Source organism: Nomascus leucogenys, chromosome 21 (genome assembly GCF_006542625.1).
Source record: "Nomascus leucogenys isolate Asia chromosome 21, Asia_NLE_v1, whole genome shotgun sequence".
Lineage (NCBI taxonomy): Eukaryota > Metazoa > Chordata > Mammalia > Primates > Hylobatidae > Nomascus > Nomascus leucogenys.
The window spans coordinates 155,893-178,444 of record NC_044401.1 but is presented as its reverse complement, the minus strand read 5'-3'; the positions used below and the strand labels follow the sequence as shown (position 1 = coordinate 178,444).

The window sequence follows — 22,552 nt, the reverse complement described above, 5'->3', positions numbered from 1 at the left end:
GAGTTCATGTCCTTTGCAGGGAAATGAATGAAGCTGGAAACCATCATTCTCAACAAACTAACACAGGAACAGAAAACCAAACACCACATGTTCTCATTCATAAGTGGGAGTTAAACAATGAAAACACATGGACACAGGGAGGGGAACATCACACACTTAGGCCTGTCGGGGGGTGGGGGGAAAGGGGAGGGAGAGTATTAGGACAAATACCTAATGCATGTGGGGGTTAAAACCTAGAAGACAGGTTGATAGGTACAGCAAACCACCATGGTGCATGTATACTTATGTAACAAACCTGCACATTCTGCACATGTATCCCAGAACTTAAAGTAAAATTTTTTTTAAAATGCTTCTATTCTATCTTTTTAAACTCCAAGCACTTAAAGTACTTTCATTTTATATTGAAGTTATGCAATAAAAAGTTTAATACTTTAAGACAGAATACATGGTAGAGATATAGAATCAATTTTAAGCTATGTTACATAGCCAAAATTTAAAAAAAAACGAATCTTAATAAATGTCTTTTGAAATTTTTGGCTAACTACTAAAATTATGACTAAGTCTCAAAAGAACAAGGATTTAACTATATTCATGTGGCTTAGAAAATAAAGGAATTGTTGTTCATCTTCATTTGTTAATCTACACACTTGTATTCCTTTGTATTAAGAGTTAATTATTATATATATGCTGCCTTCCTCCTCTTGGCACAGACCATGTAAATGGACACTGCACAAGTCCAACTTCTCAGAGTTGCAGTTCTGGAAAACGTCTTTCTAGTGCCGATGTTTCAAAAGTAAATCGCTGGGGTCCTGGAAGACCACCATTTCGAAAGGCCCAGTCAGCAGCCTGCATGGAGATTTCTTTACCAGTTACAACAGAAGGTATGTTAAACATATTAAATTTTTTTGGTACAGTTAAAATTTGGTTTACCATGATAATGGGAACAGAGATATTGGATGGAGATCACATGTGAAAGATATTAAAAAACTACTAGTCACTGAATACCTGAGCACCTGATGGGGCTGTGGCCATAACTCCAACTCCATTCCTCACTCCACCTCCTTCCTCACCTCTAAAACCAGAATGTCTCTGCTTATAGGTAACTACCCCCTCCTCTGTACAAAGGGAGACCTATGCATTAATCTTTTCCCTACCCTTCCCATAATAATTAAGAGTTTATTTCAATCCCAATGGTAAGCTTTTTGGTGTCTCTATCTGTAGATATTTAATGTATTGCAACCTTAATTTCCTCAATTGTCAAATCAATGTGACCAAGAACAAAGGCAAGATATTAAATTCTAAAGTTTGCAATCTTCATCTTCATATATTTTTAAAAGGAAGGTCTATTTGCTTATTTATGGAATGAGTGTGGGGTGGTGGGGGAGGGGAGTAAATTACAAGAGCTAGAGACCAGAAATTTTTACAGAGGCAAAAAAAGGGAATTTTGTAACTTTGCTGCAACTCTCTTATTGATAAGAAACTTTAGACAGAGAGAGATAGGAGAAAAAATAATTTTAGGAAGATTTGCTATAGTAATTCTATGCTGTGAAGTAAGTCTCTATTTACTACTCCTGAAAACTTTTGACAGTGATCTATATTGGTCTTCAAATTTAAAAAAATTATATTTAAGTTTTTGGTTTTTTAAATATTATGCTATACTAAATCTGATCCCTTAGATATGCAGATAATGATGTTATTTCTCTAACAGGTGTCTATGAGTATCAACTTTGTATGGTGATGAACCATGAATGGAAAAGATTTGGAGCCATATAATATCTAGCATGTTATGAAAAGAAGCAATATGTAATGATTATAAAAGAAGTAGCCCCGTTTTAATTTTTATTTTTTTAAGAGATAGGATCTCATTCTGTTGCTGAGGTTGGATTACAGTGGCATAATCATAGCGCACTGTAGCTTCTAACTCCTGGACTTAAGTGATGCTCCTGCCTCAGCCTCCCAAGCAGCTGGCGGTACAGGTGCACACCACCACATCCAGCTTATTTTTCAGTTTTTGTAGAGACAGTGTCTCACTAAGTTGCCCAGGGTAGTCTTGAACTCCTGGCTCAAGCACTGGGGTTACAGACAGGCGTGAGCCACCACACCCAGCCAGAAGTAGCACTCTCAATCACTGTAATGAGAGGTGAGAATTTTGAATTTTAGATACTTCTACCTCTAATTTGTCCTGGATTCTGGGAAAATTACTAAACTCTAAGTTTGTCTCCAAATCTGTAAAACATATAACCTCCAAGCTCCCTCTCATCTCTAAATTTTATGACAAACAATTATTTTTATAAATTTGCTAAGAGATAAAAAGGAGAAATTAGGAATACTATATTTTGTTTCCTAGAAAAAAAATAGTCTGAGGAACCTATATTTAGCCTCTTTCTATAAAAACGATTATGAGTTACATGTGTACCTATCAAGAGGGAAAAGAGAGTGAAGGCCGTAGAAAGAAAATAATGAAGAACTTGTACTCTGGAGAGATTATAAGAGCAGGACAACCTTGACAACATTTCACTGAGCTGTATGAGTTTATGCTTATTGGAGTGTGCACATGTACAAGTGTTGATGAGAGGAGAACCTGAAACCATCCTGTTTTTTTTTTTAACTGAGCTGAAGCACTCTCAGAAAGATTACCACTATCAACAGGATGGCATATAGTCTATACTCTTTGTTTAGCCCTAGGCAACGTTAGGACTCCATTTGAATTAAAAGTAACAGCCTGAAACCAGTTCAGGGAGATAAAATTTGTATTTTGGCCTTGGTAGAAATGTTAATTTTTACAATTGTAATTACCCCAGATATAGAATATATTTGCCACAGAAGATTTGTGATCCTGATAAGCCCTTTCATGCCAATCGCCACGATATTGTTGTTGGAATTGACAAGAAACTGTTAGGGATACTTCCAACAATTTAGAGGTAGGAGGGAAGCACAATTTAAGTGATGTCAGAAATTCTTGTAACCGTTACTTTTTAGACTAAATCTTTTTTCTACGTAAAAGAATTTCAACTAGGCCAGGCGCGGTGGCTCACGCTTGTAATCCCAGCACTTTGGGAGGCCGAGGTGGGCGGATCATGAGGTCAGGAAATCGAGACGACAGTGAAACCCCGTCTCTACTAAAAATACAAAAAATTAGCCGGTCGTGGTGGCGGGCGCTTGTAGTCCCAGCTACTCAAAGAGGCTGAGGCAGGAGAATGGCAGGAACCGGGGAGGCGGAGCTTGCAGTGAGCCGAGATCGCGCCACTGCACTCCAGTCTGGGCGACAGAGGGAGACTCCGTCTCAAAAAAAAAAAAAGCTAGCTTCCTTCCTTCCTTCCTTCCTTCCTTCCTTCCTTCCTTCCTTCCTTCCTTCCTTCCTTCCTGTCTTCCTGTCTTTCTGTCTTTCTGTCTTTCTTCTTTTCCCTCTGTGACCCAGGCTGCAAACTACTCGGCTCGCTGCTGCCCCGCACCGTGGACTGCCTGGGACTGCTGGTGCGCGCAACCACCACTGCCTGCTTTTTCTCCTTTGGCTGGAGGCGCGGTTTCGCCATGTTGGCCACGCTGCTCTCCGGCTCCTGACCCCCAGTGCTCTGCCTGCCTCGGCCTCCCGAGGTGCTGGGACTGCAGACGGAGTCTCGCTCACTCGTTGCTCGGTGTTGCCCGCGCTGGAGTGCGGTGGCGTGGTCTTGGCTCCTGGCAGCCTCCGCCTCCCAGCCGCCTGCCTTGGCCTACCAGGGTGCTGGGATTGCAGCCCCTGTCCAGCCGCCGACCCGTCTGGGAGGTGGGGAGCGTCTCTGCTAGGCTGCCCCTCTGCCCCGCCTCCCCATCTGGGAAGTGAGGAGCGCCTCTGCCTGGCCACCCATCGTCTGGGAGGTGAGGAGCACCTCTGCCCAGCCAACCATCGTCTGGGAGGTGAGGAGCGCCTCTGCCTGGCCACCCAACGTCTGGGAAGTGAGGAGCGCCTCTGCCTGGCTGCCCCATCTGGGAAGAAGTGAGGAGCGCCTCTGCCCAGCTGCCCTGTCTGGGAAGTGAGGAGCGCCCCTACCCGGCGACCCCGTCTGGGAAGTGAGGAGCGCCTCTGCCCGGCCGCCCCATCTGGGAAGAAATTAGGAGTGCCTCTGCCTGGCTGCCCCGTCTGGGAAGAAGTGAGGAGCGCCTCTGCCCGGCCACCCCGTCTGGGAAGTCAGGAGCACCTCTGCCCAGCCACCCCGTCTGGGAAGTGAGGAGCGCCTCTGCCCGGCCACCCATCATCTGGGAAGTGAGGAGCGCCTCTGCCCAGCTGCCCCGTCTGGGAAGTGAGGAGCGCCTCTGCCCGGCCACCCATCATTTGGGAAGTGAGCGCCTCTGCCTGGCCGCCCCGTCAGGGAAGAAGTGAGGAGCGCCTCTGCCCGGCCGCCCCATCTGGGAAGAAATGAGGAGCGCCTCTGCCCGGCCGCCCCGTCTGGGAAGAAGTGAGGAGCGCCTCTGCCCGGCCACCCCGTCTGCGAAGTGAGGAGCGCCTCTGCCCGGCCACCTCGTCTGGGAAGTGAGGAGCGCCTCTGCCCAGCTGCCCCATCCGGGAAGAAGTGAGGAGTGCCTCTGCCCAGCCGCCCCGTCTGGGAAGAAGTGAGGAGAACCTCTGCCCGGCCGCCCCATCTGGGAAGAAGTGAGGAGCGCCTCTGCCCGGCCACCCCGTCTGGGAAGTGAGGAGCACCTCTGCCCGGCCGCCCATCTGGGAAGAAGTGAGGAGCACCTCTGCCCGGCCGCCCCGTCTGGGAAGAAGTGAGGAGCGCCTCTGCCCGGCCGCCCCGTCTGGGAAGTGAGGAGTGCCTCTGCCCGGCCACCCATCGTCTGGGAAGTGAGGAGCGCCTCTGCCCGGCCGCCCCATCTGGGAAGTGGGGAGCGCCTCTGCCCGGCCGCCCCGTCTGGGAAGAAGTGAGGAGAACCTCTGCCCGGCCGCCCCATCTGGGAAGAAGTGAGGAGCGCCTCTGCCCGGCCACCCCGTCTGGGAAGTGAGGAGCGCCTCTGCCCGGCCGCCCCGTCTGGGAAGAAGTGAGGAGCACCTCTGCCCGGCCGCCCCGTCTGGGAAGAAGTGAGGAGCGCCTCTGCCCGGCCGCCCGTCTGGGAAGTGAGGAGTGCCTCTGCCTGGCCACCCATCGTCTGGGAAGTGAGGAGCGCCTCTGCCTGGCCACCCATCATCTGGGAAGTGAGCGCCTCTGCCTGGCCGCCCCGTCAGGGAAGTGAGGAGCGTCTCTGCCCGGCCACCCTGTCTGGGAAGTGAGGAGCGCCTCTGCCCGGCCACCCTGTCTGGGAAGTGAGGAGCACCTCTGCGTGGCCACTCCATCTGGGAAGTGAGGAGCACCTCTGCCTGGCCACCTATCATCTGGGAAGTGAGGAGCGCCTCTGCCCGGCCACCCATAGTCTGGGAAGTGAGGAGCGCCTCTGCCCGGCCGCCCCGTCTGGGAAGTGAGGAGCGCCTCTGCCCGGCCACCCATCGTCTGGGAAGTGAGGAGCGCCTCTGCCCGGCCACCCATCATCTGGGAAGTGAGGAGCGCCTCTGCCCGGCCACCCATTGTCTGGGAAGTGAGGAGTGCCTCTGCCCGGCCACCCATCATCTGGGAAGTGAGGAGCGCCTCTGCCTGGCCACCCATCGTCTGGGAAGTGAGGAGCGCCTCAGCCCGGCCACCCATCGTCTGGGAAGTGAGGAGCGCCTCCGCCCGGCCACCCCATCCGGGAAGTGAGGAGCGCCTCTGCCCGGCCACCCATCGTCTGGGAAGTGAGGAGCGCCTCTGCCCGGCCGCCCCGTCTGGGAAGAAGGGAGGAGCGTCTCTGCCCGGCCGCCCGTCTGGGAAGAAATGAGCAACGCGTCTACCCGGTCGCCCTGTCTGGGAAGTGAGGAGCGCCTCTGCCCGGCCGCCCCGTCTGGGAAGAAGGGAGGAGCGTCTCTGCCCGGCCGCCCGTCTGGGAAGAAATGAGCAACGCGTCTACCCGGTCGCCCTGTCTGGGAAGTGAGGAGCGCCTCTGCCCGGCCGCCCCGTCTGGGAAGAAGTGAAGAGCGTCTCTGCCTGGCCACCCCGTCTGGGAAGTGAGGAGCGCCTCTGCCTGGCCGCCCCGTCTGGGATGTGGGGAGCGCCTCTGCCGGACCGCCCCATCTGGGAGGTCTACCACGGAGGCCAGAAGCAATGTGGGGGCTGGACGTGGTGGCTCACGCCTGTGGTCCCGGCACTCTGGGGGGCCGAGGCGGGTTGATCACTTCAGGCTAGGAGTTCGAGACCAGTCTGGCCAACATGGCGAAACATGAAAAATACAACAGACAAACCAACCAACCAACTCAGTGACAACAAAACAGGTCTACCCTGGAGTCATACTCTAATTTTTTCTATTTTCCTCCCTTTCTGATCCTTTATCCCACTTTCTTTTTCTTCCTCTTCCTTCTCCTTCTTCTTTGTCAAATAGACGATTGAATTATTATCACTGATCCATATAAAGTCCCTGTCTCATGTATTTTAATTCCCACCCCCCATTTCTATTCCCCGACTTCCCATGTGCAACCTTCCTAATATGTTTGATACGCATCTTTTTGTTTGTATGTATTTTTAGAAAATGTTTATTGTTTTTGTGTGCAAAAAAAAAAATTAATAAAAAAAAAAAGAATTTCAACTAACTTGTGAGTTAACGTAGAGAAAGAAAAATGGTGAGCTGGAACTCAGGAGCCTCCAATTCTAGTCCTAGGTCTGCCGAAGCTTATGAATTATACTTCTAGACTTCAGTTTCTCCATCTTCAAAATAAGCTGGTGAACTAGATAAGCTCCCTCCCAGGTCAATTAACAAACAGTGAAATTTTACTTCCTCCTCATAATTTTGGTTTTTATATATTAAATCTGATGTTATTGTGGAAATATACTAACAATTTCTGTGGGTTTTTTTATTTCCATAGAAAACCGAGAAAATTCCTATAATCGTTCTAGAAGCTCTAGTATCTCCAGTATTGACAAAGATTCTAAAGAAGCAATTACAGCACTATACTTCATGGAATCCTTTGCACGGAAAAATGACCCTACCATCTCTCCTTGTCTGTTCGTTGGAACCAGTCTGGGAATGGTGTTAATCATCTCCTTAAACCTACCATTAGCAGATGAACAAAGGTTTACAGAGCCAGTCATGGTATTGCCAAGTGGTAAGAGTTTGTATTCATTCATTCCTTCGCTGTTACTTTTTCAAATTTAGATATAAGGTATTATAAACATAAATTTGTATTGATTTGGAGCAAAGGTTGTAAGTATTCTGCACAATGGGAACTATTAAGAATTTTATACATCATATACCATCCCAACATTTGTCATACTGTAACTTTCCTTTGGGGTAAAAGAGTACAACCATTTCTTCGGTAGTAAACTGTGGAAGTGCCAACCTGAACAATGACATGGGAAGTAAGTTCCTGAAAAACAATGAGGAAAACCTTAATGCAAACTTAAATTTATTTTTAACAAATTGAAGCATTTACCCAAAGTTCCATGTCAGATCAGAGCATGAGTGTTTTTACATCATCCTTGAAGGACTCAGAATAATTAAGCTAGAAGCTATCTGACCTAAGGTGGATTTCTAAAGACTTTTATAACCTTCCCGTCTTGTTTCAAAAGCATGCGACACAATTTCTTTCCTTTTCATGCTAGTGCCTAGAGAATTTGACCAATGTTGTAAGTATTGTTGCCAAGCATATGTTGTATTCTCTTCCTCCTTGAATTATCTTTTTTTCTTTTTGAAGAAGAGATAAGTATGATTCCTCCTGTTATTCCTAATTTGTTCTTATCACTAATTTTATTGTTTCCCTGTTTCCTATATAAGAAATTTTCGGATAGTTTTTAAGTTAAAACATTTTGTTACTCTGTAGGATAAGGGTTTTATTTTTAAAGGATATATATTATATAGAAGGTTACAGTTGTGTTTTCTTTAACTAGTGTGCTAAGTTCATATGACAAGATTGTAGGTAGAATAGTCAGTTCTCTACTAATGTGGCAAATTCAGATTTGTGTTTTAAAAGTTAATCGTGGCGATTACTTTATTTTAACATATAGTTCACAATGAAAAATATATTTTACTGTATTCCTAATTATAAAGAAATATACACAATTCTTTTGACTGGTGACTTAGTTGGAGTCAAATCAGTGAGATCATAATGAATTATTAATTATTAATTCAATTCATTCTTTAACTCAGTAAAAGATTATATATATTGGACATCTAATATGTACCAGGCATTCCTCACAAGTTTAAAGGTACAATCGGCTTCCACTGTCACACAAGTTTAAAGCTGTAAGTGAAAGACAATTTCGTAATTAGAAATATTCTAACAGATGTGGTTTTCTGTATCACAAGCATAGAAATAAGCAATCCCTGGACTAATAAAGCGGATCTGTCAATATTACAGGGAAATTCTTTGTCATTCTTAGCACATATACTTAGACCAAAAAATGATGACAAAGTACAAAATAAGTATAGATTTAACTTTTGACATTATCTTGTAAATATTTGAAAACTTTTTCTTTATCTATTTAATAAGATTTAATGAGAAGCTATCTTCTCCAAGTCTCTATGTCACTATTCTTTCAAGACTTTAGTTAATAATATATGTCAACATTAGTTCATTGGCTGGGCACAGTGGCTCATGCCTATAATTCCTGCACTTTGGAAGGCTGAGGGAGGAAGACTACTTGAGGCCAGGAGTCCCAGGCCAGCCTGGGCAACATAGTGAGACCCCTTCACTACCAAAAATTTTTTTAAAATACATATTTTTTAAAAAATTGCTGGGTGCAGTGGCTCACACCTATAATCCCAGCACTTTGGGAGGCCAAGGTAGGAGGATTGCTTGAGCCCAGGAGTTCAAGACCAGTCTGGGCAGCGTAATGAGACCCCATCTCTACAAATAATTTTTAAAAATTAGCCAGGCATGGTGGTGTGTGCCTGAGCCCAGAAGGATGAGCATGCAGTAAGCCATAATCTCACCACTGCACTCCAGCCTGGGTGACAGAGTGAGACTCCATCTCAATAAAAAATAATAAAAAGTTAGTTAATTAATTAAATCAAACATGCCACACTTATACAAGATGTTAATAATAAAGGAAATGACAGAAGGGGTATGTGGGAACTTTTTATACTATCTGTTCAATTTTCTTTAAATCTGAAACTGCTGTTAAAATACACTCTATTAATTTGTTGAAAAAAGATGTATATAAAGGAGAAAGCCATGAGTCTGGGTTCCCATGTTTGTTCTGTAATTAACCATTACAAGAAAGAAAGTCTACTTGGGAGCCATAATTTATGGCAGTAAAAAGAAAGGAGGGAAAAGATAAAGGTGACAGAAATCTTGTTTAAATTTAAAGTAGAAAATTTTTTGCTTCCTCTTTCAGAGCCTACTTATTGACCGTCTGTCCCAGTCTTCACTCTCCTTGCCGTATCTATTTTCTTTCCTATACCCATGAGTCTCTGCCCAAGCTTATGGGAACTATTATGGGTACTGTTTATGTTATTATGGTTGCTGCCATAGCTTATGGGAACCATTAAAGAAGGTTTGGATTTAGGGGCATTTAGCACTTTTCCATTGTCAGTGCTGAAGTGAGTGACATGCTCTCTGACGTTGAATGCGTCTTTTTTTTCCTGTAAAAACATTGTTAAATAAACTTTTGTCAGTTGGCCTAGGAAAATTCATGGGTCAAATAGTTTCCTTAGACTTGAAAACAGTCTACTTTGAAATTTATCCACTCATTCAACAAACATTTACCAAGCCCATACCATCGAAGTAAGCACTGGGGATACAATGGTCCCTGTTTTCAGAAACTTGTAGGGAAAAACAAAATTAAACACAAAATTACAATAAAGAAAGTATAATAATGGAAATTACACTAAGAGAAATAAATAATACCGTGGCAGCATGGCAGGGGGATTTGAGGAAGATCTCCCTAACAAAGATGACATCTGAAGTGGAAGTTGGACAAGTTTGGGAGGAAGTGTACAGTACTGATGTTTAAGAGTAATTCAGAGGCTGGGCGCAGTGGCTCACAATTGTAATCTCAGCATTTTCTAAGACCAAAGTGGGAGGAATGCTTGAGTCCAGGAGTTCAAGACCAGCCTGGGCAACACTGGGAGACCCTGTCTCTAGAAAAAAAAATTTTTGAAAGAGTAAGTCAGTACAGCGTGAGTAAAAATCTAGAAGTAAGAGAGGACATGGCATAGCTGGGGCCTATAGATAGAATGATACTAAATGAGGATGGAAAAGTAGGCAGAGAATGATGACACAGTGCCTTATAAATCATGTGAAGAAGGAAAAGACTACCTAGTAATTTTTTCAGTACAAAACTTGTGATGCAAACACTGGGTTTTTTTTAAAGATCTAGTTATTAAATTTTAAAATTTATAAATGTAAAAATCAAAATATAAAGGAAAAAATGAAAATTCTGCCACTAGCAAACTTTGTCCCTTCTCTGTCCCCCTCCCCACCCTCATTTCCTCCCCTAGGAATTTTGCTCTCCACTAGCAACTTGGTGAGAAATTTGTTAAAACTCCTCTTAAGTTTTATTTATTTCTACTTAACTCTTTATGCTGCCAACTATAAATTATTCTATAATAATCAGTTCTGCCATACAAATTACCTAGCATGCTTTGTAACATATATATAATATATATGTGTATATATATAATATATATCTCATAATCAAACTCAAGATTTAAATTCATGATTAAAGTCAAGATTCTCCAGAATAAACTCATTCTCCTTACCCCAGTGGTAGATGCTTTTTCATTGCTATAAAGGAATACCTGAGATTGGGCAACTTATAAAGAAAAGAGGTTTAATTGGCTCACAGCTCTTCAGGCTGTACAGGAATCATGGTGCTGACATTTGTTTAGCTTCTGGTGAGGCCTCAGGAAGCTTCCAATCATGGTGGAAGGCAAAGAGGGAACAGGCACATTACATGGCAAGAGGAAAAGCAAGAGAGAGAGGAGGGAGGTACCACATAATTTTAAATAACTAGATCTTATGTGAACTAGCAGAGAGAGAGAACTCACTAATCACTGAGGAGATGGCGCTAAGCCATTCATGAGGGATCCATCCTCATGATCTAATACGTCCCATTAGGCCCTACCTCCAACATTGGAGATTACATTTCAACATGAGATTTGGAGGGGACAAACATCCAAACCATATCAACTTCCAAACTAGTTATTTTTAACACTCTTTCATTTCTGTTAGTAGTAGAATATTAACAGAAATGTAATAGCCATCATACTACCTAAATAGCCTCCATAACTTCAATTTTTTTCTTCTGATCCCTTATATTCACTGCCGTCACACTGGTCATATACCAGTATTATTTTCATCATTGAATTTTCACTTTCGGACCTACCCTGTCTACTCTGAAGTTGTCCCAGCCTTACTCCCTAAGTCAAACTTATTTTCCAGCATTCAATTCCATTAAAGTCCACTTGTCCATTGAAGAACTAGTAAAGTAATTTATATAAATATGAAAATGGGTTAATGTGCGTTCTTATAATATAAAACTGGTTAATAGGCTTTGTCTGGAAATTATTTAATTGAAATTAGAATGATATTATTTTTAATCCTAAGTCTAAACCTTGATGAAAAACTTTATTAAAGTATTATTTAGTTAAGATCTTTTGATATAAGATGGGTATATTTCAAATATACTTATGAAATTCACGCATTTTATCTCTTCTAAACTGCAATAAGAACTAATACAATAATAGCATAGTAAAATCAAACATAATCATTATATTTGACTGAACAAGAATAATAAAGGCCTCATACACAATAGTCAACATATATACTCCCCATTTATAGGTTTCAATATTTAGCACCTTTTGGAGTTACCAGTATCTCTTATTCTATTTCATATGTTCGTGTGTACCCATTGTTTAGCTCCAACTTATAAGTGAGAACATGTAGTTTTTGATTTTCTGAGTCATTTTATTTAGGATAACAGCCTCCAGCTGCATTCACATTGCTGCAAAGGGCAATAATTTCATTATTTATTTATTTATTTTATTATACTTTAAGTTCTAGGGTACATGTGTACCCTGTGCCGGTTTGATACATAGGTATACACGTGCCACGTTTGTTTGCTGCACCCATCAACTCATCATTTACATGAGGTATTTCTCCTAATGCTATCCCTCCCCCAGGTCCCCACCCCCCGACAGGCCCCAGTGTGTGATGTTCCCCGCCCTGTGTCCAATTGATCTCATTGTTCAATTCCCACCTATGAGTGAAAACATGCAGTGTTTGGTTTTCTGTCCTTGTGATAGTTTGCTGAGAATGATGGTTTCCAGCTTCATCTATGTCCCTGCAAAGGACATGAACTCATCCTTTTTTATGGCTGCATAGTATTCCATGGTGTATATGTGCCAAATTTTCTTAATCCAGTCTGTCACCGATGGACATTTGGGTTGGTTCCAAGTCTTTGTTATTGTGAATAGTGCTGCAATAAACATACGTGTACATGCATCTTTATAGTAGCATGATTTATAATCCTTTGTGTATATACCCAGTAATGGATTGCTGGGTCAAATGGCAATTCTAGTTGCAGAACCTTGAGGAATTGCCACACTGTCTTCCATAATGGTTGAACTAATTTACAGTCCCACGAACAGTGTAAAAGCATTCCTATTTTTCCACATCCTCTCTAGCATCTGTTGTTTCCTGACTTTTTAATGACTGCCATTCTAACTGGTGTGAGATGGTATCTCATTGTGGTTTTGATTTGCATTTCTCTCATGACCAGCGATGATGAGCATTTTTTCATGTGTCTGTTGGCTGCATAGATGTCTTCTTTTGAGAAGTGTCTGTTCAAATTCTTTGCCCACTTTTTGATGGGGTTCCTTATTTTTTTTAGTGTAAATTTGTTTGAGTTCTTTGTAGATTCTGGATATTAGCCCTTTGTCAGATGAGTAGATTGCAAAAATTTTCTCCCATTTTATAGGTTGCCTGTTCATTCTGATGGCAGTTTCTTTTGCTGGACAGAAGGTCTTTAGTTTAATTAGATCCCATTTGTCTATTTTGGCTTTTGTTGCCATTGCTTTTGGTGTTTTAGTCATGAAGTCCTTGCCCATGCCTATGTCCTGAATGGTATTGGCTAGGTTTTCTTCTAGGGATTTTATGGTTTTAGGTCTAACATGTAAGTCTTTAATCCATCTTGAATTAATTTTTGTATAAGGTATAAGGAAGGGATCCAGTTTCAGCTTTCTACATATTGCTAGCCAGTTTTCCCAGCACCATTTATTAAATAGGGAATCGTTTCCCCATTTCTTGTTTTTGTCAGATTTGTCAAAGATCAGATGGTTGTAGATGTGTGGTGTTATTTCTGAGGCCTCTGTTCTGTTCCATCAGTTTATATCTCTGTTTTGTTACCAGTACCATGCTGTTTTGGTTACTGTAGCCTTGTAGTATAGTTTGAAGTCAGGAAGCTTGATGCCTCCAGCTTTGTTCTTTTTGCTTAGGATTGTCTTGGCAATGCGGGCTCTTTTTTGGTTCCATATGAACTTTAAAGTAGTTTTTTCCAATTCTGTGAAGAAAGTCATTGGTAGCTTGATAGGGATGGCATTTAATCTATAAATTACCTTGGGCAGTATGGCAATTTTCATGATATTGATTCTTCCTATCCATGAGCATGGAATATTCTTCCATTTGTTTGTGTCCTTTTTTATTTCCTTGAGCAGTGATTTGTAGTGCTCCTTGAAGAGGTCCTTCACATCCCTTCTAAGTTGGATTCCTAGGTATTCCCTTTGTAGCAATTGTGAATGGGAGTTCACTCATGATTTGGCTCTCTGTCTGTTATTGCTGTATAGGGATGTCTGTGATTTTTGCACGTTGATTTTGTGTCCTGAGACTTTGCTGAAGTTGCTTATCAGCTTGAGATTTTGGGCTGAGATGACGGGGTTTTCTAAATATACAATCATGTCATTTGAAAATAGAGACAATTTGACTTCCTTTTTTCCTAATTGAATACCCCTTATTTCTTTCTCTTGCGTGATTGCCCTGGCCGGAACTTCCAACACCATATTGAATAGGAGTGGTGAGAGAGGGCATCCTTGTCTTGTGCCAGAAACGGAATGATTCCAGTTTTTGCCCAGTCAGCATGATATTGGCTGTGGGTTTGTCATAGATAGGTCTTATTATTTTGAGATACGTTCCATCAATACCTAGTTTATTGAGAGTTTTTAGCCTGAAGGGCTGTTGAATTTTGTCAAAGGCCTTTTCTGCATCTATTGAGATAACCATGTGGTTTTTGTCATTGGTTCTGTTTATGTGATGGATTACGTTTATTGATTTGTGTATGTTGAACCAGCCTTGCATCCCAGGGAGGAAGCCAACTTGATCGTGGTGGATAAGCTTTTCAATGTGCTGCTGGATTCGTTTGTCAGTATTTTATTGATTTTCACATGGATGTTCATCACAGACATTGGTCTAAAATTCTCTTTTTTGTTGTGTCTCTGCCAGGCTTTGGTATCAGGATGATTTGGGCCTCATAAAATGAATTTGGGAGGATTCCCTCTTTTTCTGTTGATTGGAATACTTTGAGAAGGAATGGCACCAGCTTCTCTTTGTGCCTCTGGTAGAATACAGCTATGAATCCATCTGGTCCTGGACTTCTTTTGGTTGGTAGGCTTTTAATTATTGCCTCAATCTCAGAGCCTGTTATTGGTCTATTCAGAGATTCAACTTCTACTTGGTTTAGTCTTGGAAGGGTGTATGTGTCCAGGAATTTATCTATTTCTTCTAGATTTTCTAGTTTATTTGTGTAGAGGTGTTTATAGTATTCTCTGATGGTAGTTTGTATTTCTGTGGGATGAGTGGTGATATTCCTTTTATCATTGTTATTGCATCTATTTGATTCTTCTCTCTTTTCTTCTTTATTAGTCTTGCTAGTTGTCTATCAATTTTGTTGATCTTTTCAAAAAACCAGCTTCTGGATTCATTGATTTTTTGAAAGGTTTTTTGTGTCTCTGTCTCTTTCAGTTCTGCTCTGATCTTAGTTATTTCTTGCCTTCTGATAGCTTTTGAATTTGTTTGCTCTTGCATCTCTAGTTCTTTTAATTGTGATGTGAGGGTGTCAATTTTAGATCTCTCCTGCTTTCTCTTATGGGCATTTAGTGCTATACATTTCCTTCTACACACTGCTTTAAATGTGTCCCAGAGATTCTGGTACATTGTGTCTTTGTTCTCATTGGTTTCAAAGAACATCTTTATTTCTGCCTTCATTTTGTTATTTACCCAGTAGTCATTCAGGAGCAGGTTGTTCAGTTTCCATGTAGTTGTGTGGTTTTTAGTGAGTTTCTTAATCCTGAGTTCTAGTTTGATTGCACTGTGGTCTGAGAGACAGTTTGTTGTGATTTGTGTTCTTTTACATTTACTGAGGAATGCTTTACTTCCAATTATGTGGTCAATTTTGGAACAAGTTTGATGTGGTGCTGAGAAGAATGTATATTCTGTTGATTTGGGATGGAATGTTCTGTAGATGTCTATTAGGTCTGCTTGTTGCAGAGCTGAGTTCAAGTCCTGGATATCCTTGTTAACCTTCTGTCTCTTGGATCTGTCTAATGTTGACAGTGGGGTGTTAAATTCTCCCATTATTATTGTGTGGGAGCTTAAGTCTCTTTCTATGTTTCTAAGGACTTGCTTTATGAATCTGGGTGCTCCCGTATTGGGTTCATATATATTCAGGAAAGTTAGCTCTTCTTGTTGAGTTGATCCCTTTACCATTATGTAATGGCCTTCTTTGTCTCTTTTGACCTTTGTTGGTGTAAAGTCTGTTTTATCAGAGACTAGGATTGCAATCTCTGCTCTTTTTTTGCTTTCTATTTGCTTGGTAGATCTTCCACCATCCCTTTACTTTGAGCCTCATGTGCATCTTTGCATGTAAGATGGGTCTCCTGAATATAGTACGCTGATGGGTCTTAACTCTTCATCCAATTTGCCAGTCTGTGTCTTTTAATTCGGGCATTTAGCCCATTTACATTTAAGGTTAATATTGTTATGTGTGAATTTGATCCTGTCATTATGATGTTAGCCGGTTATTTTGCCTGTTAATTGATTCAGTTTCTTCATAGCATCAATGGTCTTTACAATTTGGCATGTTTTTGCAGTGGCTGCTACCGGTTGTTTCTTTCCATGTTTAGTGATTCCTTCAGAAGCTCTTGTATGGCAAGCCTAGTGGTGACAAAACCTCTCAGTATTTGCTTATCTGTAAAGGATTTTATTTCTCCTTCACTTATGAAGCTTAGTTTGGATATGAAATTCTGGGTTGAAAATTCTTTTCTTTAAGAATGTTGAATATTGGCCCCCACTCTCTTCTGGTTTATAGAGTTTCTGCCAAGAGATCCACTGTTAGTTTGTTGGGCTTCCATTCGTGGGTAACTCAACCTTTCTCTCTGGCTGCCCTTAACATTTTTTCCTTTATTTCAACCTTGGTGAATCTGACAATTATGTGTCTTGGGGTTGCTCTTCTCGAGGAGTATCTTTGTGATGTTCTCGTATTTCCTGAATTTGAATGTTGGCCTGCCTTGCTAAGTTGGGGAAGTTCTCCTGGATAATATCCTGAAGAGTGTTTTCCAGCTTGGTTCCATTCTCCCCATCACTTTCAGGTACACCAATCAGATGTAGATTTGGTCTTTTCACATAGTCCCATATTTCTTGGAGGCTTTGTTCATTTCTTTTTACTTTTCTTTCTCTACCTTGTTTTCTCACTTTATTTCATTAATTTGATCTTCCATCACTGATAGATACCCTTTCTTCCCCTTGATCGAATCGGCTATTGAAGCTTGTGCATGTGTCATGGAGTTCTCGTGCCATGGTTTTAGCTCCATCAGGTCATTTAAGGTCTTCTCTACACTGTTTATTCTAGTTAGCCATTTGTCTAATCTTTTTTCAAGCTTTTTAGCTTCCTTGCAATGGGTTTGAGTATCCTCCTTTAGCTTGGAGAAGTTTCTTATTACCGACCTTCTGAAGCCTACTTCTGTCAACTTATCAAAGTCATTCTCTGTCCAGCTTTGCTCTGTTGCTGGTGAGGAGCTGTGATCCTTTGGAAGAGAAGAGGTGCTCTGATTTTCGAATTTTCAGCTTTTCTGCTCTGGTTTCTCCCCATCTTTTTTTTTTATCTACCTTTGGTCTTTGATGTTGGTGACCTAGAGATGGGGTATTAGTATAGATGACCTTTTTGTTTATGTTGATGCTATTCCTATCTATTTGTTAGTTTTCCTTCTAACAATCAGGTCCCTCAGCTGCAGGTCTGTTGGAGTTTACTGGAGGCCCACTCCAGACCCTATTTGCCTTGGTATCACCAGCAGAGGCTGCAGAACAACAAATATTGCTGCCTGATCCTTCCTCTGGAAGCTTTGTCCCAGAGGGGTAGCCGCCTATATGAGGTGCCTGTCTGCCCCTACTGGGAGGTGTCTCCCAGTTAGTCTACATGGGGGTCAGGGACCCACTTGAAGGGGCAGTCTGTCTTCTCAGAGCTCAAACACCATGCTGGGAGAACCACTTCTCTCGTCAGAGCTGTCAGACAGGGACGTTTAAGTCTGCAGAAGTTGCCTGCTGTCTTTCATTCAGCTACGCCCTGCCCACAGAGGTGGAGTCTAGAGACAGTAGGCCTTGTTGAGCTGCAGTTGGCTCCACCCAGTTTGAGTTTCCCGGCCACATTGTTTACCTACTCAAGCCTCAGCAATGGCAGACACCCCTCCCCAGCCAGGCTGCCGACTTGCAGATCAATCTCAGACTGCTGTGCTAGCAGTGAGCAAGGCTCCATGGGCGTGGGACCCACCAAGCCAGGCATGGGAGAGAATCACATTGTTTGCCAGTTGCTATGACCGTGGGAAAAGTGCAGTATTTGAGCAGGAGTGCCCTGTTTTTCCAGGTAGTCAGTCATATCTTCCTTTGGCTAGGAAAGGGAAATCCCCCAACCCCTTGCGCTTCCCAGGTAAGGTGACAATGCCCTGCCCTGCTTCAGCTCACCCTCCATGGGCTGCACCCACTGTCCAACCAGTCCCAATGAGATGAACCAGTTACCTCAGTTAGAATGCAGAAATCACCCATCTTGTGAGTTTATCAAGCTGGGAGCTGCAGACCAGAGCTGTTCCTATTCAGCCATCTTGGAACACCCCGCCCCCCAGTCTTTACATGTTTTTATATAGCAATTGAAAGGAATCCTTGGCATTTAGATCTTCCATTCCCCACCTCCACCATTCTTTTCCAGCCTTATAGTCTTTGACCTTTCACTACATATCCTGGGCCCTAGATAAACCAAACTCCTTGTCATTCACTTAATAAGCCCAGTGTGTAGTCAAGTATAAAGCAATGATTTCATTTTATTATGACTGAGTAGTATTTCATGGCATATATATATATATGTATGTATCACATTATTAATCCAATTGCCCATTGATAGACACTTAGGTTGATCCCATGACTTTGCTATTGTAAATAGTGCTGCAATAAACATACACGTGCTTGTGTCTTTTTGATATGATTATTTCTTTTCTTTTGTGTAAATAGCAGGGAGTGGGATCACTTGATCAAAAGGTAGTTCTATTTTTAGTTATTTGAGACATCTCCATATTGCTTTCCATAGAAGTTGTACTAAATTAATTCCCACCAATGCTGTATAAGCGTTCCCTTTTCTCTGCATCTTTGCCAAAGTCTATTTTTTTTTTATTAATAGCCATTCTGACTGGTGTAAGATGGTATCTTATTATGGTTTTAATTTTCATTTCTCTCATGATTAATGATGTTGAGCATTTTTTTTTTTGTTTCTTGGCCATTTGTATGTGTTGTTTTGAAAAGTGCCTGTTCATGTATTTTGCTCACTTTTTAATGGGGTTATTTGTGTTTTCCTTTTTGAATTGCTTGAGTTCCTTGCAGATTCTGGGTATTAGCCCATTGTCAGATGCATTGTTGGCAAATATTTTTTCCCATTCCTCAAGTTGTTTATTCACTCTGTTGTTTATTTCTTTTTCTGTGCATAAGCTTTTCAGTTTAATTAAGTACTATTTGTCTATTTTTAGTTTTGCCACATTTGCTTTTGAGGTCTTAGTCATGAATTCTTCACTTAAGCCAATGTCCACACAAGAGTTTTTGCTAGGTTTCCTTCTAGCATTTTTAAAGTTTCAGGTCTTACATTTGAATCTGTAATTCACCTTGAGTTACTTTTTGTGTTTGTTGAGAGATATGTGTCCAGTTTTATTCTTCTGCATATGGTTACACAATTTTTACAGAACCATTTATTAAATAAGATGTTCTTTTCTCAGTGGATGCTTTTGTTGACTTTCTCAAAGATCAATTAGTTGTAGGTATATAGTTTTATTTCTGGGTCTTCTATTCTCTTCCATTTAATCTATCTTTATACCAGTACTCTGCTGTTTTGGTTATTATAGCCTTGTAGTATAATTTGAAGTCAGGCAATGTGATACGTGCAGCTTCATTCTTTTTGCTTAGGATTTCTTTGGCTATTCAGACTGTTTCAGTTCCATATGAATTTTAGTATTTTTTTTCTAATACTGTGAAGAATGCTGTTGGCAAATTGATAGGAATTGTGTTGAATCTGTAGATTGTTTTGGGCAGTATGGTCATTTTAATGATATTGATTCTTCCAATCTATGACTATGGGATGTTTTTTCATTTGTTTGTGTCATCTCGATTTCTTTCACTAGTGTTTTTTAAATTTTGCATGTAGTGATCTTTCACCTCCTTGATTAATGTATTCCTAGGTATTTTTAATAGCTATTATAAATGGGATTGAGTTGTTCTTTTTGTTCTCAGCTTGATCATTATTAGTGTACAAAAGTGGTACTGATTTTTATACATTGATTTTTATATACTGAAACGTTGCTGAAGTCATTTATCAAATCTAGGAGTCTTTTGAAGGAGTCTTTAGGGTTTTCTAGTTATAAGATCATATAATCAGTGAACAGCAATAATTTGACTTCCTTTTTTCCAATTTGAATGCCTTTTTTTTTCTCTTGCCTGATTGCTCTGGTTAGGACTTCCAGTACCATGTTGCATAGGAGTGGTGAAACTATACATCCTTATCTTGTTCCAGTTTTTAGGGGGAATGCCTTCAACATTTCCCTGTTCAGTATGATGTTGGCTATGGGTTTGTCATATATGACTTTTATTATTTTGAAGCATATTCTTTCTATGTCTAGTTTGTTGAGGGTTTTTTTTTTTTTTGAGACAGAGTCTCGTTCTGTTGCCCAGGCTAGAGTGCAGTGGCACGAGCTCAGCTCACTGCAAGCTCCACCTCCTGGGTTCAGGCCATTCTCCTGCCTCAGCCTCCCGAGTAGCTGGGACTACAGGCACCCGCCACCACGCCTGGCTAATTTTTTGTATTTTTCAGTAGAGACGGGGTTTCACCATGTGAGCCAGGATGGTCTTGATCTCCTGACCTCGTGATCCACCCGCCTCGGCCTCCCAAAGTGCTGGGATTACAGGCTGTTGAGGGTTTTAAAGGATTTTTAGATTTTTAAAATTCACTCAAGAAAAATGAAATTCCCTTCAGGTACTATCAAAAACAAAACTTCACTTACCCTTCTGTCATTTGTTAGTGGCATGAATTCAGACTTTTGCCAGAATAGGGCCCCTTCTTATACAGACAGATGAAAAAAAATCTATTATCATTCTTTGTGAAAATTCAATGAACGAGATACATAGTTCTTTTCTTAATAGGGCAGAAATAGTAAGTAATCCTTTAAATGTGTGACTGGCAAACATTGAAAGACTGTCAATTATACACATCCTTACTTGGGCATGTAGTTTTGAGGTATTTACAGTTTTACATCTTTTTTCAGGCTAAACCAAACCGAAAACAAAACAAAACTCTTCTATTTCACATAAGAAAAGTCTGAAACAGAAGAAATAATCTTGGACTGTGGAAATATAAATTCAAAATGATGAAAATTTTTTCAAACAAATAGGAAATTAAAAATTATGACTTTTAATTAAGGCTGAGTTTTCCAAAAGCATAGTCTTGCAGATGAGTATGATACATATGTTAAATTGTTTCTGCTAAAGCTTTAGCCATTAATAAAATATTCTTGCATTTTTTCTGGTCAGGTTCAATTTTGTTTACAAATAGGTTTTTGAGGGCGGTATGCCTCAATTATGGGAGCAGATTTATTATGGTAAATACTGAGATCAGAAAGCATATGTAATTGCATCATAGAGTGATTACATCTAGGCATTATTGCCAGCCAAGGTTGATAAATATGCCCAATAAGTATAATTGTTCTCTGTGTCAGCCCTTGTTGAAGGAATACTCACGGCAGTGGTGATACCGCTATCATAGCTACCATTAAATTACTCATTGTGAGTGGTTGTCCCGCTTTCCTCAGGTTTTCTTCCGCCATCTGTGACAGCTTCTTGATCTGTCCCCAGGTGGGTGGCTGTGTTCAGTGGGTGTTGCTCTTGACAGTTGGTGTCCTCCTTAGCATCAGTCAAGACATGGCTGCAACCAGGGGATCCTCGGGATCCTCCCAGAATCTCTTCCTTGGCATCTGGCTCATGAAAAGGTTTCAGGTGTCTTGATGGTATCCAAATCGGCTGTTGATTTTGGCCTGGAGAAACACAAGCATAACCTCCACCCCAAGTTATTATTTTACCTATTTCCCAAATTTTTGTTATCAGATTTCCCCGCCAAATCAGTTGTTCTGCTTCTGTCTTTGCAGCTGGTTTCTGTAGATGCTGTTCAGCTGCTGATAACATCTGGCCTTTGGGCAGGCTCAAAAAATTTAAAGTTAATAATGCTAGATTCAGTTGTATCTGCAGTGTTCCATATTCTCTATTTTCCCCTTTCTGCTTTTGCAACTGCTGTTTTAGGGAAAGATTCATATTAAACAGCAGTAATGTGTTTAATATTCCACATAGAGAAAAAAGTAGCTAGAGCTTGGCTAGTATAGCCTGGGGCATTATCTGTTTTAGTAGAGGCTGGAATGCCCATCACCGCAAAACACTGCAAAAGGTGACATTTAACACAGGCAGAAGACTCTCCTGACTGGCATGTAGCCCAGACAAAGTGAAAAAAGGTGTCCACACATACATGTACATAAGCTAGTCTCCCAAACGAGGGAATATGTGTGACATGCATTTGCCAAAGAGAGTTAGGTTCCAATCCTCGAGGATTAACTCCTCTTGTAAAAGATGAAGAATGTACCATTTGGTAAGTTGGGCATCACTGGATAATATTTTTAGCTTCTTTCCAGGTAATGCTGTATCTGCATTTGAGACCAGAGGCATTAGCATGGGTTAAATTGTGAAAAAGGTTCTAGCATTAGATATTGCATTAGCAACTAGGCGATCAGCCATTTGATTCCCTTCAGTCAAAGGTCCTGGAAGAGGTATATGAGCCCTAATGTGAGTGATGTAAAAAGGGTGCATTCTACTTCTAACTGCTGTTTGCAATTGGGTAAATAAAGTCATCGGTTGTTCATCTGTATGAAATTGTAACTGAGCATTTTCAATTAACTGTGTGGAATGAACCACATATGAAGAATCAGAAATCACATTAATAGGCATATCAAAAGCAATCAATAC

General features: G+C 41.4%; 1 protein-coding gene across 4 annotated transcripts in view; it reads left to right on the top strand.

Moving 5' to 3' along the window:
- Window positions 1-22,552, top strand: part of STXBP5L (syntaxin binding protein 5 like) — a 509,439-nt gene that overhangs the window by 450,190 nt on the left and 36,697 nt on the right. For all 4 annotated transcript variants that reach the window (XM_012501087.2, XM_030802184.1, XM_030802185.1 and 1 more), the window contains 2 exons: window positions 711-881; window positions 6,899-7,138. In XM_012501087.2, coding sequence (XP_012356541.1) covers window positions 711-881; window positions 6,899-7,138 — 411 coding nt within the window. The remainder of the gene's footprint in view (window positions 1-710; window positions 882-6,898; window positions 7,139-22,552) is intronic.